This window comes from Prunus mume, linkage group LG5, assembly GCF_029339155.1.
Source record: "Prunus mume cultivar Tortuosa linkage group LG5, ASM2933915v1, whole genome shotgun sequence".
Taxonomy (NCBI): Eukaryota; Viridiplantae; Streptophyta; class Magnoliopsida; order Rosales; family Rosaceae; genus Prunus; species Prunus mume.
Window position 1 is genome coordinate 24,561,760 of NC_142702.1, and position 19,902 is coordinate 24,581,661.

The 19,902-nt window shown below is 37.8% G+C and overlaps 1 protein-coding gene across 2 annotated transcripts; it reads right to left on the minus strand.

The window, feature by feature from the left end:
- Nucleotides 1–321: 321 nt before the first annotated feature.
- On the minus strand, nucleotides 322–10,957 carry LOC103332393 (E3 SUMO-protein ligase SIZ1-like). Of its 2 annotated transcripts, none has more exons than XM_089052040.1 (19): nucleotides 10,572–10,957; nucleotides 10,391–10,490; nucleotides 10,059–10,139; nucleotides 9,288–9,330; nucleotides 8,913–8,991; nucleotides 8,526–8,688; nucleotides 8,130–8,260; nucleotides 6,104–6,172; nucleotides 5,750–5,837; nucleotides 5,553–5,628; nucleotides 5,116–5,189; nucleotides 4,647–4,754; nucleotides 4,023–4,184; nucleotides 3,431–3,535; nucleotides 3,265–3,345; nucleotides 2,043–3,171; nucleotides 1,529–1,679; nucleotides 1,295–1,427; nucleotides 322–1,091 (listed from the first exon to the last, which is right to left on the minus strand). In XM_089052040.1, exons 2-17 carry the CDS (start codon nucleotides 10,412–10,414, stop codon nucleotides 1,534–1,536), a joined length of 2,559 nt encoding a protein of 852 aa, XP_088908166.1. In that variant the 5' UTR covers nucleotides 10,415–10,490; nucleotides 10,572–10,957; the 3' UTR covers nucleotides 322–1,091; nucleotides 1,295–1,427; nucleotides 1,529–1,533. The 2 variants fall into 2 exon arrangements, with proteins under 2 accessions (XP_088908166.1, XP_088908167.1); XM_089052041.1 differs by having other exon boundaries at nucleotides 1,513–1,679.
- Nucleotides 10,958–19,902: the final 8,945 nt, after the last annotated feature.

Here is a 19,902-nt window from a genome sequence, read left to right on the forward strand (position 1 = left end):
ACTCCCCTTCACAATAATCTCTCTCCTCTTTCTGTTTGGTGATCACTATTTTTGTTGTCTAAAATAAGGGTTGCCCCTGACCCAAAAATAATACCAATTTTATTTAATTTGCTTGGCTGGTTAAAATACATAATTCTAATGGCGGCCGAGGCCAAGTTTAGCCGGAAATAATGTCATCTGTATTACACTGCTCTTCAGCTTCACCCTTGTTTCTTTCCTCTATTTCTTTCAATTAATTTTTTTTCTCTTGCATTTTTTTTGTCTTACATATGCATGAGATAAAAAGGATAAAACAAGTAGCGAGGAACAGAACATGGAAAGTGGACAATAATACAAAATTAAATTCAGACCCAAATTCCTGCAGTCCAATTCAATTAGGGTGCTGCTTTTCAAAGATGTCCCTGTATTCACTCTGCTCATAATACAAATTTACAAATTCAAACTCATAATAAAGCTACACAGTAACATTAGAATTGCCATATTGCATAAACATGGAGAGTAGAGAGAGTAGTCTTTTTTTTTAAACAGTTAACACTTGCATTAACCATGGGCATTCTAGCATACTTCCCCCTGTTGTCCATCTCTTCTTCCCGTTTCTTTCTAAACTCTAAAGAAGCTGCAGAGGAAAAAGGTTAGGCGTGTATATACTGCGGAATCAAATACGCATAGGCGGAATTTCGCAATCATAACTATAACTACAAGACCTACGACTTCACCAGCACAATGCTTCCCCATTGAAGTCACCCCTCACTACTGCTACTCTCATAAAGCATAAAATATTATGAGTTCGTAAGAATGCATTCCACAACTGGCAACCCTACAGATCAAAACCTTATCTCTTTACATATACAACGTTTGCATGCTAAAACATCTAAAGGTTTTACACTTTGTTGGTCATGGTGGCACATAAAGAGCACCGTTGAATAAGTTACAGGGGTGAAGCTTGCACTATGCCCAATTGTTAATTATTGGTGGATAGAGATTGATTGTGTTTTATGAAATGGTATTTTCAGTGCAAAATCATTGCAGGAGGAGCAAGTCGAACCTGCACCTTCAACAATATCACCAAGTAGAAAAGAAAATACAGTTACCTGAGAAGAGAAAAAAAAATTGTCAGAAAATGCATCTGGTTTTAGGCTTGTCCAAACAAGCACGTCGCATGCAGGGACATGCAAATCAGCTGACTTAAACTTTTAGATGCAACCCTTAGTAATTCTGATATGTATGATCCCTGAACTTGAAATATTAGGATATAATGGAAAATGAACAGCAAGGTTTGGAAGTTATAGCTCACCACAAAATAAAGTGGTTCGAGAGCTGCCAATAAGATTAGTGAGATGACAGGTTATAACAACTAACTTTGCGGTCAATCGACTTTGCACATGGCTGAAACCTTGAATTTACAAAAATGAAGATGTTTGCTTCTCCTGTATAAATCAAAAAAGAAATATGAGACAAAACCCACATTCAGCATCATCAATCCAAGCAGATTTTGAAAATTGAATTATGCACCTCATGTCAGCACAACCTTTTCTATTCAGAGTTGGACTCTATCGATAGACACACTCGTTGTCTTGCAGACCTCGGCTGACGAGGAAAGGAGAAAGGTCCATCGGAAAATTTCCTTGAATTTTCTCTTTTTGACCGAGCTCCATTATTTAGACCCTTAACTAAAGCAACTGCAAAGGATTTATAATATGAAAGATCAGCCTCAATAAATGTTTAAAATATCAAAATCTTCATATTTTTATAATCTCAGTCAACATTAGTCTTCCATCACAATTCCTTAATTAATGGACATTCAAGTAAAGCAATTAAAAGAATCTAACAAATCCTTAATCACCATAACTTTGCCATTAAATTTCTAGGTGCGTCCAGGCCCCTTAAAGATCAAGATGAACTACCATACAATTTGCGTCAAAAGTAGGTGAATATAGTTGAAAATATGGGCAATGTTTATTATGATCAGACAAAAGACACAACAACAAGATTACGCATTTCATCCTTAAGTAAAATCTTGTTTAAATACATGAAGATTTTACCTTTATCTGATCCACATTGGTTTCTCAAACGTAGTTCATTTGTCTTTGCAGATTCAGTGCAGGCCTCAATATCATTGGGGACAATTTCACCAATACTACCAAGTCTAAGAGACATCCAATCCTCAGTATTAATTCCATTTGAATCTGGATGTTGTCCAGAATCAGAATGCTCCAACAAACCAGAGGGCTGAGTTGGAAGAAAATTTTGTAGTGAGCCGTCCTCACTAACAAAGGCCAAAGGATCATCAACCAAGCTGTTATCCAAGTCAGCATTCGCATGGGAACCAGACGAGTTTAAAACCTGTCTGCTTGGATTTAGAATTTCCTCCAAGACCAATGTGTTACCATTTGTTGGAGCTGAATGGGCAACTTCTGTCTGCTCCAAATCAATGAAAGCATCTGAAATATCTGAATCTGTACCAAATAACTGGAACCCAGGATCTGCTTCAGTGCCTGAAGGATATGGATACTGAGACATCCCAATATCATTTCCAGTTTCATTAAAGAGACCCAAAGAAGAGCTTGCACACACTTTCAGAGATGGATCTTGTGCATATGAGCGTGAAAAGCCAGGAGGTACAGACAGAGAACACCCACTGCCACCTACTGGCAAAGTATTGTAGACAGTTCCAGGAGAAACCAAGTGGACATCTTCTTCTTCAGAGTCACTAAGAATAATGATATCAGCATTCCCAGCTTGAGCAGAACCACCGTTCATAATTGCAAATGTTGGGTCAAAATTACGAGAAGCTGAGTTGATTTCGTTGTCATCGTTGGCGGAGACATTGCAGTTCTGGTTCATACCTTCATCATCTCTACCACTTCCTGTGGCACTGCTGCTCATTGTTATCACATTTTGACTGCAAACCTCAAACTCTTCCTCTAATGGGCCATGCTGATGTCCACTAACTTCCGTAACCCCACAAGGATTATGCATAAATCCACTATGTTCGTTTGTACAAGATTCCAGCTTGAACTGCCTTGAGGTTTCCAAATTCATACCAGCACATAAAGATCCATCAGGCAAATGCCATTGCGCAAGATCATTAAACTCGCCTTTGGTCTTTGCACTCCAAGAACCATCTGGCTTCACATTGATCTCTGTTATGTCTTCCCCACACTTTAGCATCTGTCCACCAGATAAACAGTAAGAAATGTCTCTGGTTCCATAAGATTTCACAGAAAGTACATAAACTCAGATAATGTTCGCTACAGGAACTACCATCATTGTAATGCGATTGAAGTAACGGTCGATGATGATGTCCTCCAAGGAGTAGTTCTTGAGGCATACAGGGCATTGCCACTGCAACCATAATAAACACTTGCTCATATTTGTAAATTTGTAAAGAATAAAAAAGAACAATTTACAGCTATATTGTATAACTTGCCTTCCTAGAGCGTTGGTTTAGCTCCACAAAAGTTTCAAGATCAAAGCAACCCATGTGGACACAAGGTTTGAATCTGCCAGCTACCTTCATTCGACAGCCACTCATCTGATTGTTACATGTAAACATTACTCCATACGCAGCATTATCTATGAGCTCTACACCACAAACATGGCTCTATGTACACTAAGTTCACTGATACTTTTCAGAAATTAACTTAAATGATATAGATAAGCCTTAACAAAATGACCAAAGAACATAAACCGTGACTTTGCAACCATGGGCTGTGAATTGCAGCTCATGGCTTAGGGTGGTTGTTTATATTTTTTCGCTGTGGTGACCCACCCGTTGACTGGTCGATGGACCAATGCTGGTTTTGGGCTCATATAATGGATTGGGCCGACCGGTTGAAAAGGCTTGTCAGTGTGTGGATGTAATGGCAGATAATCTTAGAAAATGTGTGTGTGGTAGGGTCGGATGACCGCATAGGACATCCCTAAGACCCAAAGCAGGAATAGCAACAAGTAGAACAGCATCAACAAGCACATGCAACTACAGACTACAATAATGTCAAAAGAAAACAACCATCACTTACAGGGCATCGGAGATTTACTGATACTGAGTCTGAAATCACTTCCAAATCACTGTCACTATCTTCGGGTGCCTTAGCAGGCCCACCACCAATGCAACGACAAACTCGCGCAAGTGCATCTTCAAAAAGCTCCCCATCTTCTTCTTTAGGAATCAAGTTGAGAACCTTGAGGATAAGTTGGGTAAAGGAGAAATGCAGTTGGTGAGATGAGATGCAATCCAGATTTGTAGCTTTCTTTCAACATCTTGAGTCATTTCTCAGAATTTTAGTAATTTTTACTTGAATGGCAAAGAATTCTCACAATTCTCACAATTCTCACAATTTTCAGATTTGATGTCATGGATCAACAATGTTTCCTTGATTCCAGGTTGGTCCCATTAAAGATATTTGTATGTTCATAATTATGGGACCATTCATGTACGTACTTTTTAAATTTTATGTTCCGTGTCGCTAGAATCAATTACCAAGGACAGCAGATTAGAGATAGATGTTCATTGCATGCATGCACAAGTACCATCAACAAAACCTATTGAGTAGATAGTGCATTAACCAGATGCACTTGCCATCATAAATTCCATGACTTAATTATTCTGCCAAAGAAATTTAAATGAAGAATCAGTGATGTACCTGCTGAACTGTACGTCGCTTGACAAGTCTGACACCGAAACAGAAAGCACGCTTATCACACCCTGATAATGAAATCTTATTGATTGCATACCCAAGGCATAATGTTATCTGCGATAAAATAATTTTTTTAATTGAAATTAAACTGAAACATATTTTCTTACAATGAATGGATCTAATTATACTTCTAAAAAATTAGATACTAAAGCAAAAAACTTTATAATATGTAAAAATTCTTGAACCACCACCTGAGGGGCCACAATCAAAGTTCACAACAATGAAAGATGTATAAACAAAATATTCTAGAATTTAACAACAAAATGAAGGATGGAACGCATGGTCACGCAGAAAATATATGCATACTTGAGCCTTAACCTCTATCAACAATGAAGCAAGAATTACAAGTGAAATGCCTCAGATTATGATATTAACAAACATATCAACGAATAAAAAGCAGAAGTAATAGACTCACTAATGCTCCATCATCACGACCATTAGCACCTAACAATTGATGTTCTGGTCTATTAACTGCCCTAACACTCATACCTGTAAATAGGGTACAAATCAAAATGTTAGTTGGTAATTGGGATTCATTTACTTTTAATGAAAATAAACAAGGCAAGAACAATAGTAGGACAAGCCAGCCTGTAGTGCAAAAGCTTAATTCCCAGGTCATCCAAACTGCCCTAAATGTCAGCTGAACTCAGTAAACATCATTAGTTTATTTCTTGGGCACATGAGTAGAGGATAGCTAGCGTAGATACGTATATGTGTTCTCGTGTATCTACAACTATTTGACTGTACAGGTACAACTCAATTAATTTTTTTTTTATAAGAAAGTAAGAAACAACTGTCCAGGTACAAATCATTTATCCCCAATTAATGGGAAGGGATCACCAAATTGCATACCGTTGACCTGTAAATCTGCAAACTGTGGCCATTGCATCCTAAATGGAACACTATCATTAAGAAGCATACACCAAGCCTGTACAATATATAGGTACCACTTATCAGTATCTAATTTTCAAAGTAAATCTTCAACAAGTGACCACAACTTATCAATAAATATAGCTATCATTTACCACACTGACCAAAATGAAACAAACCTGAACATCATATTCATTATCCTGAAGTAGATCTTTATTGGCTCTGGAAAGTTGAAATGTCTTCTCCACATTCTGAGTAGGATTTGCACTGAAAACATTGATAAATCATATTTTTTTTAAATATACCAGACTCCTTACTTAACAAGCATAAAGAATATTGCAACTGCTGAATATAATTAAACAGTTAAGAACAAAAGGCTCTGTTACTAACACTGGAATTTAACATCTATGAGCAGGAAAAGAACATGTGTGTTGCACTGATATGCAAAGAAAACTATAATTCTAGACAAATTCAGCTTCAATGTGTGCGTGTGAGAGAGAGACAGAGAGATAGATAGACAGACAGAAAGTTACCCATCAATTGGAATATTTGAAGCCACTAATTTCACCGGAGACAGTAGATCTACCTCAGTCACCCAAAAACTGCATGTTGGGACGTATGCAAAAATTATCAACCACCCCTCATTTGGGGGAACAGAAAATGAAAAAATAAATAGGATGAGCTCACCCACGAAAATAAACAAATAAATGAAAGTCTTACCACATTGAACCTAAAATTCCAATATAAAATTGAACGAATGGTAGTGTTCATATTCAATAACCTTCCTAATCTAGGAATTAGTAATTTAAGACATACTGAACACAAGTAATGCCTGTTTCAAACCATTCAATTACGTCTTTGCAAACCAATCTGATGAGGACATCTTTGTCAAACCCACTAGGGTTTACAAACAAAAGAGATGGAAGAGGGAATTATTAATAAGTTTCCTAATTTATTTGTTAGTTCTTAGGTTCTCTAAGTTTTCCATATTTCATTAGGATTTTTAGTTTTTCCAGATTTCAGTAGGATTTCTAAGTTTCCTATTTTATTTGGATTAGGATTTCTTTCCTAGAATAAGTTTAATTCTCCTTTTCACTCTAGGGTTAGATTATTATAAATACCCCGTCTATGAAATTCATTATGGAGTTGTTGATATATAAAGAAAAGCTTATTTCCAAGGATTGGAGACTACTTCGTGTGAAGCCAAACCCCTGGAGTGATTCCATACCTATCCCTTTTGTTATATTTTCTGTTTTCCCTTGTTTTCGCTTCCGCTAAACTACTAAATACCCAATTCACCCATATCCTGCATCAAATTTGGCTTTAGAGCCAGGTTTTCGTTTTCCTTGGGTTCGAAATTTTCAAATATCTTTTTCTGCACGTTGTATGTCGAATGTATGGCTCCAACTACGGTTGGTAAGACAATCATGCCAGCAAAGGCCTATGAACGGATTGTTCATATGCTGGAAACTCTAACAAAGCAAGTGGCAGATTCCGAAGAACGATTCAGACTCATGGAGAATCGTCTTGCAAAACTAGAAGCATCCAAGCACCATTATGTGGATAAGTTTGACGTGATCAATATATTGTTCAAAAAAGGAGTCTCAAGAACGTCAATTCATTGATGATTGGAAACAAGGAGAAAATTTTCAAGACAATACCATGGAGATTCAAGTAGAAGCTGCTGGTCAAGGTGAGTTTAAGGAAGAAGTGTGTAAGCCTGAACTTCTTGCTAGTGTTGTCGACATTAAGGTTGAATCTGGTGAGATTTTTCATCCTATGATGACACTAGTAAGTTGCCCATTTATCGAATCACCATTCAGCAAAGGAGGGAAAAGTGTAACTGAACAGTTGGCATTCCTAGAACTCATTGATTTTATCAGATTCGGGAGGGAGGCAGAGGATGAGTCTATATGTTTGCACACTGATTCCGACTTCCAGGAATGTTACTACAATTCTAACTCACCGGAGTCGAGTTCTTCTCAGCCAGGGAGAATTGATGAGGACATCTTTGTCAAACCCATTAGGGTTTACAAACGAAAGAGATGGAAGAGGGAATTATTAATTAGTTTCCTAATTTATTTGTTAGTTCCTTGGTTCTCTAAGTTTTCCAGATTTCATTAGGATTTTTAGTTTTTCCAGATTTCAGTAGGATTTCTAAGTTTCCTATTTTATTTGGATTAGGATTTCTTTCCTAGAATAAGTTTAATTCTCCTTTTCACTCTAGGGTTAGATTATTATAAATACCCCATCTATGTAATTCATTATGGAGTTGTTGAGATATAAAGAAAACTTATTTCCAGAGATTGGAGATTACTTGGTGTGAAGCCAAACCCCTGGAGTGATTCCAGACCTATCCCTTTTGTTCTATTTTCTGTTTTCCATTGTGTTCGCTTCCGCCAAACTACCTAAATACCCAATTCACCCATATCCTACATCACAATCCTAAAGTATACCCCAGGTAACAAAACTACAAAATAAGCTGTGCGACTGCAACTTTATATATCCTTTCAGAATAAAGACTCAATTAATTTGAAATTGATAAAGTAGGATGCATACGGATCTGCACGTTTGAGACGACACATTTCACAGTAGAAGAGAGGCTGGACTGGTAGATTGCAATCCGTTGTTTTCTCTGGCATAATAACACAGCGAATATGTTGCTGCACTTGACAACTTGGGTCCACACACTGCAGATAACATATACCTGAATTAGGCATGGCCCAATACTTTGTAAGTCAATCTAGTGAGGATTCAAATGACCTATGTGATATTTACAATTCACAAATAGATAATACAATGGCCCATAACTATGCGCTATGCAGAATTTCAAAGAGAAAACACAGATGGGAGAAATACACAAACATCCACAAGTAATTCTTATTAGAAGTCAAACAACATTCACATTCAGAAACATCGAGGGCAGAATATAAGATAATTTTCATGCTACAAAACCTGTATCATTGCCTCAGTGGACAAAGAACTTCCACAGGGACAGCAAATCTTCGCATTTGTATCACTAAAATTCTTAACTTCCTTTTTAGGCTTCACACTGCAGGTATCTGAACCACTCTGTTCCTTTGAAGCAGAATCAGTTGACAGTGTAATCTGCATTTTTCTGGACAAGACAACAGATATAACAATTCAAAAGACCATGAAATAGAGAGGAGAAAATAACTAAATTTCCAAACACAAAGAAAAGCGTACAAGGTTTAGAAGAAGGCATATGAAGGATTGAAACACCCCCCCCACCCAAATAAAAGTCACAACTTAGAAAAACGAAAAAACAAAATCTTAACAGGGCAGGGAAAACATATACAAGAACACTAACATAAAGTGCACCTGTAAGCTTCATTAATTATTTCTGCTACTTCTTTCTTCTCAATGAATTTTTCCTTTGACAAATGGCGTGTATTGGATGCTGCACAGAACCATATAAATGACAATCAATCTAATTTCTTATGAAGCATTCAGTGCATAAATGAACAATGGACTTGAGTCTGAACTTGTTCAATTATCAAGAACTAAGTCTGAAACAGCCTGGAGACTATTTTGCTAAACGCCTAACCTAAACAGCTATATGTGCCACCAGGATGTACTCCTTCTTGGGTTGTATTCATAGTCAAATATTGCAGTTTGGCAAGAGGGCCAGTGACCACAGAAGGAAACTGAATATGAAATTAATGGCGTGTACGATGACGTGTTTGAAGAACTTACTTTCTTCACCTGAAACTAATGCTAAGATTCTCTCGACCAGATCCTGCACAGGAAAGCGAAGTACAATAGACGGTTCACCTCATGTAACTATACTAACAAAAATATATGAAACAGAAACATTACATCAGTCAATGGATATATGTGAGCCAGGAGGTTTTAGATCAACGATGCTCAACATGCTGTTAAGCATAACTGAAAACATAAAAAAATTAAAGTAGACTACCTTAACTTTTTCCATCAATCAGCTAAATAAGTGGCTACAAGATGTCTGATTGAGAGCTACAAGCACAAGTTGACTAAACAAAATCTAAAACATATGTCGATGCAAGAATGTAGAAATATATGACCAACAAAAATAAATGATTTGCACGACATGTTTTCCAATAACTCAAAGAAACTATTCCAAGTCAGTTGGAATTGGTTATTGGAAGATGACATAGCACAAAGGCAGTGCCAGTATCCTATAGATGCAAAGCAACACTGGCCGACACATATTTCAAAACTGAGCATTGTACAACTAGCCAGAAAATCTCTCCTAAATGAAAGAGAACAAGATTGCATGCTACTGGAATGCTCACCCACGCCTCAACGGTTAAAGCCCATCATAGACAGCTATTCCTTTCAAAGTACATTCATACAGGTGACTAAATTCATAAGCAACTAAGAAGATAAAGAAAGAAGAAGCTAATAAATCACCAATCTACAGAGACAGACAACAATTGGAAACTACCCTAGCGGAATTCAAACCAATAAATATATCTAACAACACACCTGTTTCCTCCCTTGCTTTGGAAGACCCAGCTGGGTCAGAACATCCTTGAGCTCTTTGATTCGAAAAGATGCCAACTTTCCCTACAAGTTAATCACATATTAAATAGGGAAAAAAATCACATACAGTACACATAATGGCATGTGCAAATGTACAGAACAAACAACAATACACAAAAAGTAAAGACTGTAGCTAGCAATTTGACTACACAGAATGGGAAGCATCAAACTTTGACCATATTGAAAATCCCTCCAATTCAGAACCCAAATACAATGCCCACATTATCAAATCACATAATTTGAAGTTAAACTACAACAATCAAGCTAATTTTTACCTTACAGTGAGCTACCAAATCCATTTCTTTTTGCCCCAGAGCACCAAATAACAATTATTGAGCCAGTTAAATTTGCAAATTTCAACAAACTGAGCCCAACCTGAACCCAAAAACCAACAATAATATCAGTAAAATCAAATTCAAGTGAACCCAAAACCCGATGAACAAGTCAGGTACTAACACTGTGACAAGCCGAGTTGCTTTCAGCTGAAGACTCAGCCTTGGTGGACCGTTTCGTGACGGACGTGAAGGGGATTTACGAAATCGGCTTTGAACCCGGCGTACAAATCCGGGTTGTGATTGCGTGATTCGGTGCGGGTCTTACTGGTTTCGTTGGCGGTGTCTGATTGGACACGTGAGAGTTGTAGGTACGATGAGAAAACAATCGGTTGATATTGAAGTCTAGGTTGGGTGTTGAATATGTTAGAAACGATGATCGCTGAGGTTGCAGTATGTCTACTTGTTTGTTTGCTCGGCAGCTATGGAGTCTGGGCCGTACAACGTGCTCGTGGCGGCTGTTATTGACCTGCTTCATTCATTCTAATTAAATGGATCATATATTTCGTTAATTTTTTTTTTCTTTGATGGACAAAGAAAAGATGTTGTTAGGTTTTAAACTTTTATTAGAAAAAAAAAAAAAGGAGAGTAGATGATTCATTAATTTTCTATACACATATTATTTTTATATTGAGATTTTAAATTATTATAATTTATATAAGGAGGTTGGAACTCAAGTACAAATAACTTGACACATTATCTTAATAAATTGATTTAACTCATATTTGTAGATGATTCATAATCATTAATTGGTCGTATTCTGAATAAGTATACGTTCAAGATTTTTCATGTTTACTAATTTATAATTGAATTAGGTGGAATTGAATTGTGGAGTGCTAGATTTCCAATCCTCATTAAAGTTGTTTACTAAACTATATAGAATTGAAGTTGTTTATATTCATATGAATTGGAATTGAAACCAAATTCATTACTAAAATGCCCTTATTGTTGGGTTAAAGTAAATGTAAATTTTGGAATTTTTAAAATTATGTGAGTATATAATGGGTAAAAAATATGATTTGCTATGGGTTAGTTCTTCGGGAACCTACTCCCACTCTCCAAAATCAAGAGTTGAATTCTTGTTTTTGTATGAGTCTCACTCGCATTTTGATTCCTCCATGTTAAATAAACACCAAAAACCAGAGTGGTGTTTGTGTAAATAACTCATAAGAGATTATGTGTTTTAAGTCAATTTTCTTTTGACAAAATAAAAAATAAAAAATTGTGTTTCTTGGGGTTCATCGAGGGGTTCAAGAGCCCAAATTTATAAATTTCAATCCGCATGTGTGTGTGTATATATATATATATATATATATATAGAGCTTCCATTAAGGGATTCCTCAAATAAGTTTATTTGAGAGACACCTGTAGGCCCCACTCGAATTGTATTTCACTAATCAAAACCGTCTCTTTTGTACATACTTATTCAAAGATCATCTCTACAAAAAAATTACTTGAATCCGATATCATTTGACCACTCATTTGAGTTATTGAAATTTTAGTACTTTCTTGAAGCACTTTGTTCATTGGTTTTGTAAGACACAATTGGATGTCAAAACGATTTCCGATTTGTCTAATTTTTTGCAAGGATGATCTATGAATGAAGACCTTAAAAATAGATAGTTTGGATCATTAGGAAAAAAATTGTAGGGTACCCTAAAGGGCGTCCCTCAAATAAAATTATTTAAGGGATCCCTCAATAGAAGGGTACTATATATACACACATACACACACATACCCCTAAGTTTTTGTCATTTAAACTTCTATTTTAACTAGGTACGTACTAGGGTTTCTGCTGCTTCAAGGTTAGTACTTCCGTTGGAAGGAGAAGACGAGTGCGCAGGGCAATCCAAACACCAGAAGATCACAACCAAAAATGCCATGGCCATCAACACAAAACACAAGCCTTGCTTGCCTGACCTTGTTATCGACCAGATTCTCCGAAGTCTCCCCACCAAAGCTACAGTCCTGCCATGGCGAACCAAGTGTTGTTTAACAACCCAACAAAAGAAGCTATCGTCCCTCAATTGCCTCTGTTCTTTCAAGGTTTACACATTCCACCAAACCCAGAAGAAATGCCTCTGTGCTTTCAAGGTTTACCTATTTCACCTGTTTGTGCTAAAAACTAGACGAGTAGTAATGAGACCAACTTAAAGATGAGGTGGATGTTGAAGGTGATGACCCTTAGTATATAATAGCATTCGACAAGCAAATAGACATGCATGCAGAAGACAGATGTACTTAGTTCACCCGAATAATGGGCTACATCCATGGAGAAGTATGTTCTCATTATGATAATGTGTGTATACATTGTACATGGGGTTAGACCCAAAGATAAGAGGAAGAATGCTAAAGGCTGAAGGCTGAGGGCCAAAGGCCAAAGGCTAAAGACTGAAGGCTGAAGGATCTGGCTGAAGACAGATTTGTGGGCCAGCAAATGGACACATGGGTCAACCTATAGAGGCCCAATGAGCCATATAGAGCCCTAGTAGCCTGCCAAGCTCTCCTATTTCTTACAGGAGAAAGGTCTTCTTTTATAATTGAGGGGAAGTCCACTTTTCTTATGTTTTGTTGATGTGGGACTCCATTCCCCTTGCTTGGAGTGGCTTGAGAGTGCTTGACCAAATATTGTACAAACATCACCAAACCCAGAAGAAATGCCTCTGATTGCCCTAAACCTAATGCTTTGTTTTTTTTAAGGTTTTGCCATCGCCCCAAACCCAAATAATGCCTCAGTTATGCCATCAAACAACTCAATATAAGAACTATCGTGCCTCAATTTCCTCTATTCTTTAAAGGTTTACAAATTTCACCAAACCCATAAGAAATGTTTTTACACTTTCAAGGTTTACCCATTTCACCAAGCCCAGAAGGAATGCCTCTGCAATTTCAAGGTTTACTCATTTCACCAAACCTAGAAGAAATGCCTCTGCTCGCCCCAAACCCAATGCCTCTGTTTTTTCAAGTTCCTGTCATCACCCCAAACATAAATAGTGCCTTATTTATGTGATCAAACAACCTAACATAAGAACCTATCGTCCCTCTATTTCCTCTGTTCTTTCAAGGTTTACCCATTTCACTAATCCAAAAAGAAATGCCTTTACACTTTCAAGGTTTACTCATTTCACCAAACCTAGAAAAAATGCCTCTGCTTGCCCCAAACTCAATGCCTCTATTTTTTCAAGGTTCTGTCATTCCCATTGGTATATATGGTGACCCAAACCCAAATAGAGTCTTCTTCGTGCCATCCAACAAATGGGTATATGGGTTCCTTTGAACTTTTTTTTTACATACGTCGAAACGCAACTCTTAACGTTCAATCAGATTGTTTGTGCTGGACATAACTTATGCTAATGTCATTGCTCCGTTAGAAACCATATCAAGTTTCTTGCCCAATCAGAATTTCACCATATTCATAACCTTCTCAAGAAGTTATTCAATTCCAAAACAGCTTTGTCGTGACTTTCTTTCAAGGTATTTGATTTTTCTTGAGAACATTGGGGTATTCGACGTTGCGAAGCCACACGACGTCATCCAGGGCCTTGGAAACCTCTGGAATTCGAAAAGCCTTATTAGTCCACTGAATCCCACTCCCAATCCCCTGCCGAAACTCCACGTCCTTGCGAACCACCGAGCCAAGTGCCCCAAGTCCCCTAGAGCTCACACCTACTTGCGCGCTTGCTCTTTGACGTCATTTTGGAGGCCATCGTTGAGCTCAGCACGCACGCCGGCTTAAACGACATTTTGAGAGTAAAAAAATGATGAGAACTTACATTTTTATCTTTTTACCCATAGTAAAAAGATAAGACAGTAGCCTTGGCTCCTGTTCACACCAGGCCTAGCTCCATGTATAAAGCAAGCATACAACACAGTAGAATTCAAACAAATCCAATTTTCTTACCTTGAGAAAGAAGATGGGGAAATCAAAATTGCAACGTAGAGAGAGAGAGAGAGAGAGAGAGAGGGTTTCGACTGCAGCCATTGTGATCACATCTTTTAATCAAAGAAGGATGTCCAGAATCATTACAAGGTGCATAAAATCCAAATGAGAAAGGGAAAGAGCAGGATCTACAATTCATGTAATGGTTGCTTCAAAACCATTGTGGACTATAAGAATCATCTTACAGCTGAGAAAGACAGGGTGTGATATATTTTTTTCAAGTATTTTTTGTTTTCATTTTTTAAAATTATATTTAATAATTCCTACTCTACTTCTACTCTAGATCTGGATGTAGTACTCTGGTGTGCTCAAGAAGAAGGAGAAGGAAAAGAAGAACGGTGAGCACACCACCGTTCTTCTTTTCTTTCTTTTTGAGCACATCTCCTTCCTTCATACATGTTTAATCGTGCTAACCAAAGACACAACTCATGGATGCTTCCATTATTGAAAAATACATTATAGGAGAAAGGTAAGGAAACCTGCAATGGCTACTGAATACATGCCCTTTACTTTATTAATAAAAAAGCTCGGAAGGCAAAACAAAAAATTGCCCCTATGACTCTGGTTCTAGTGAAAGCGATGAAAGTATAGTTGTGCTCCAGTTTTTTTGGTAAACTCATGAAGACCCACCCAGAGGGTGACCCTCTTATATAATAGAATGAGTGGGTTGATAACGCAAGTCTGTATTGAATTCCTGAAGTAGTCGTAGAGCAAAGATGTCATTGTTAAACCAGCCATGCCCATATCCTTTGGGAGATGCACTGTAAATTGCCCAATGGCCTCCTACTTCACCCATGTGCTTGTAGATAGAGTTATTGACATCCTATGTCGTCATAGTAAAAGCATTCACAGTGGAGGGGGTTGTATTTTCGGGGGTGTAATGCCACTTTTACATCCCCTTTACACCTCTGGGAGTTGTAAATGTAGGTTTTTGCTCCAGTGAGGAAGATGTAAATCTAAATATGCATAATTGATTTTTTTTTTTTTGTCTTAATTCATTTTTGTGTTAAATTTTTATTTTGTATTAAATTTATAAAATTATTTTTTTATGTATTAGGTTAATTTTATTTTTTCAAACAAATAGACCTAAAAATATTTAAATTCAGAGATGTATAATTGTTGCACATGTTGGATCTAATTTCATTTTGAAAAAATTAAAGTTGTTGCATAAATGTTGGATGTTGGCTGTTTTTGAAAATTAAAGTTGTTGGTTGTTGTAATGTAGCCGTTGTTGTGGGGAGGGGGGGAAGATGACAACCAAAAAATGGGTCCGCATATGAATTTTGGTCCATCAACTACTGTAGATGCGAGTCCCACCTTTTTGCTAACTTTTCTCCACTTTGTCTCACATTTTCTCAGCTAGGTTCCACCTGCAAGAGATGTAAAAAAAGATGTACAAGTGCATCTAAATTTGCATATCATGGTGGTAATGCAAATTTACACTCGTCTACATCTCGGGTAATTCCAATAACAAAATGTGTATATTTAACATACACCCCATTATACACCCCATATTATGGATACTCTAAACAAACACACTCCTACTTCACCTCCCCTCAAAATTATTATATAAGTAGTTTCTACAATACAAGAAACAGAGCACAAATACTTACCTCCCATTTTCTGTTATTTCTCTTGCCCATAGAATAACCACATTCTTCATCTTTTTGCAACCAAAAAGATGTTTGGTCCTAATTTTCCTTCTTCCTCCCAACAGAGACCAGGACAAATGCCATTATCTTTTCAAGGTCCAGCCATGGCAAACCAAGTGTTTTTTAACAACCCAACAGAAAAACCTAGCATTCATCCATTGCCTCTGTTCCTTCAAGGTTTACACATTTCACCAAACCCAGAAGAAATTCCTCTACACTTTCTTGGTGCTAAAAACTAGACGGGTAGTAATGAGACCAACTTAAAGATGAGGTGGATGTTGAAGGTGAGGACCTTTAGTATGTGAGAGCATTTGGCAAGCAAATAGACATGTATGTAGAAGACAAATGTCCGTGGTTCACCAGAATAATGGGCTACATCCACACAGAAGTATGTTCTCATTATGATAATATGTGTATACATTGTACATGGGGTTAGACCTAAATAGGAAAAGAAGAATGCCAAAGGCCAAAGGCTGAAGGTTGAAGGCCGTAAGATCTGGCTGAAGACCAAGGATCTGTGGGCCAGCAAATGGGCTCTTGTTGCCAATGGGGCCTAGTGAGCCATATAGAGCCTCAGTAGCTGGCCAAGTTACTCCGCTCTTGAAGGAGAAAGGTCTCCTTTCATAAGTGAGGAGGAGTCTCATTTTCTTGTGTTTTGTCAATGTAGGACTCCCTTCCCTTTGCTTGCAGTGGCTTGGGAGTGCTTGGTCAGATATTGTATAAATAGAAGTCCCTCAAGTTCTTGATTAAAAAGGTACTTCTTGATTGGGGACTTGTAGTCTTCAATACACTAGTCGAGAAATACTTCAACTTCTTCTTCACTTTCTCTCGTATGCAGCATCAATACGGAGTTGTTAAGCTAATTCTCAGTACCGGTCGATTGCTGAAAGTAAGTCTTGAATAGAGCGTCGAATAGCGAGTAAGGGTATCGAATAGAGTGTCGAATAGCAACTGCTAAAAGGCACGAAGCCTGAATCGCATGGCGACTGCTGAAGGTGTTATAGGCGTTGCTGCTATAAGTGTCAATGTTTGACATAGGTGAGGTGACATATGTGTCGGAAAAAAGATGTGTCTCTAAAGTACCATTTGTGAACAATGTTGTGCCGTTAGCGTCGTAAGGAGAAGTGGTATGTGTGGTGACCTAAACCTAAATCGAGTCTTCTTCGTGCCATACATTTATGCAAACACAAACCAAAAAGCTCTTGTCTATAGTATGGCTCTAGACATATCCATACCACATATGGGTATATGGGTTTCTTTTAACTTTTTTAACATATGTCGAAACGCAGCTGTGGGAGTCTTATCATCATTGGTGTTCAATCAATTTGGGCCAAACACAACTTAGGCTTAAACACTGTCGTTGCTCATTTAGATACCATATCTGGTTTCTTGCCCAATCATTATTCCACCATATTCATAACCTTCTTAAGAAGTTACTTAATTCAAGAACAGTTTCTTCGTGACTTTCTTTCAGGGTATTTCATTTTTCTTGAGTTTTATGTTTCTCGCAAAGAGTCTTAATAGGGTTTGCTCAATAAATGTTAAGATTTATGTTGGTGCTAAAAACTAGATGGATAGTAATGAGACCAACTTAAAGATGAAGTGGATGTTGAAGGTGAGGACTCTCAGTATTTGATAGCATTTGGCAGGCAAATAGATATGCATGCAATAGACAAATGTATGTGGTTCACCCGAATAATGGACTACATCCATTGAGAAGTATGTTCTCATTATGATAATGTGTATACACATTGTACATGAGGTTAGACCCAAAGAGAAGTGGAAGAATGTCGAAGGTCGAAGGATCTAGCTAAAGACTAAGGATCCGTGGGCCAACAAATAGGCTCTTAGGACAACCCATAAGGGCACAGTGAGCCATATAGCATCCCAATAGCCCTCCAAGCTCTCCCATCTTCTTGAATGAGAGAGGTATCCTTTTATAACTGAAGGGGAGTCTCATCTTCTTGTGTTTTGTCGATGTTGGACTCTCTTCTCTTACTTGGAGTGGTTTAGGTGTGCTTTGCCATATATTGTACCAATATCATCAAACCCAAAAGAAATGCCTCTACTCATGCCAAACCCAATGCCTCTGTTTTTTTTAAGGTTCTGTCATCACCCTAAACCCAAACAGTGTCTTAGTATGCCATCAAACAACTTAACAGAAGAACCTATCGTGCTTCTATTTCCTCTGTGCTTTCAAGGTTTACAAATTTCACAAAACCTAAAACAAATGTCATTGCACTTTTAAGGTTAACCCATTTCACAAAACCCAAAAGAAAAGCCTCTCCTCGCCCCAAACCCAATGCCTCTGTTTTTTCAAGGTTCTGTCATTGCCCCAAACCCAAGCAGGTCCTTAGTTATGCGATCAAACAACCCAATAGAATAACATATCGTGCCTCCATTTCCTCTATTCTTTCAAGGTTTACCCATTTCACCAAACCTAGAAGAAATGCCCCTGTTCTCCCCAAACCCAGTGCCTCTAATTTTTCAAGGTTCTGTCATTCCCAGTGGTATTTGTGGTGGCCCAAACCCAAATCGATTCTTCTTTATACCATACAATTATGCAAACAAAAAACCAAGATGTTTTTGTCCATAGTATGGCTCTAGACACATCCACACCACATATGGGTATATAGGTTTCTTTTAACTTTTTTTACATACGTCGAAATGCAACTGTGGGTGTCTTACCTCCATTAGCGTTCAATCATATTGTTCGGGCGGACACAACTTAAGCCTGAATACTGTCCTTGCTCCGTTCTACCATATCAGGTTTCTTGCCCAATTAGAATTCCACCATATTCATAACCTTCTTAAGAGGTTACTCAATTCCAGAACAGCTTCTTCATGACTTTCTTTCAAGGTATTTGATTTTTCTTGAATTTTCTGTTTCTTGCAAAGCGTCTTAATAGGGTGAGCTCAATAAATGATAAGATTTGTGTTGGTGCTAAAAACTATACGGGTAGTAATGAGACTAACTTAAAGATTAAGCGAATGTTGAAGGTGAGGACCTTAAGTATATGAGAACATTCGGCAAGCAAATAGACATGTATACAAAAGACAAATGTATGTGGTTCACCCGAATAGTGGGCTACATCCACGGAGAAGTATGTTTTCATTATGATAATGTGTATGCACATTGTATATGAGGTTAGACCCAAAGAGAAGATTAAGAATGCCGAAGGCTGAAGGCCAAAAGATCTAGCTGAAGACCAAGGATCCGTGGGCCAGAAAATGGGCTCTTAGGTTAACCCATGGGGGACCAGTGAGCCATATAGAGCCCCAGCAGCACGCCAAGCTCTCCCTCCTTCTTGAAAGAGAGAGGTATCCTTTTATAACTAAAGGGGAGTCCCCTCTTCTTTTGTTTTGTCGATGTGGGACTCCTTTCCCTTTACTTGGAGTGGCTTGAGAGTGTTTTGCCATATATTGTACAAATAACACCAAACCCAGAAGAAATGCCTCTGCTCACCCCAAACCCAATGCCTCTGTTTTTCCAAGGTTTTGTCATCGCCCCAAACCCAAACAGTGTCTTAGTATTCCATCAAACAACTTAATAGAAGAACCTATCGTGCCTCTATTTCCTCTGTTCTTTCAAGGTTTACAAATTTCACCAAACCCAAAAGAAATGCCATTGCACTTTCAAGGTTTACCCATTTCTCCAAACCCATAAGAAATGCCTTTGCAATTTCAAGGTTTACCCATTTTACGAAACCTAGAAGAAATGCCTCTGCTCGCCCCAAACCCAATGCCTTTGTTTTTTCAAGGAACTGTCATTGCCCCAAACCCAACAGGTCCTTAATTATGTGATCAAACAACCCAATATAAGAACCTATCATGCCTCTATTTCCTTTGTTTTTTCCAAGTTT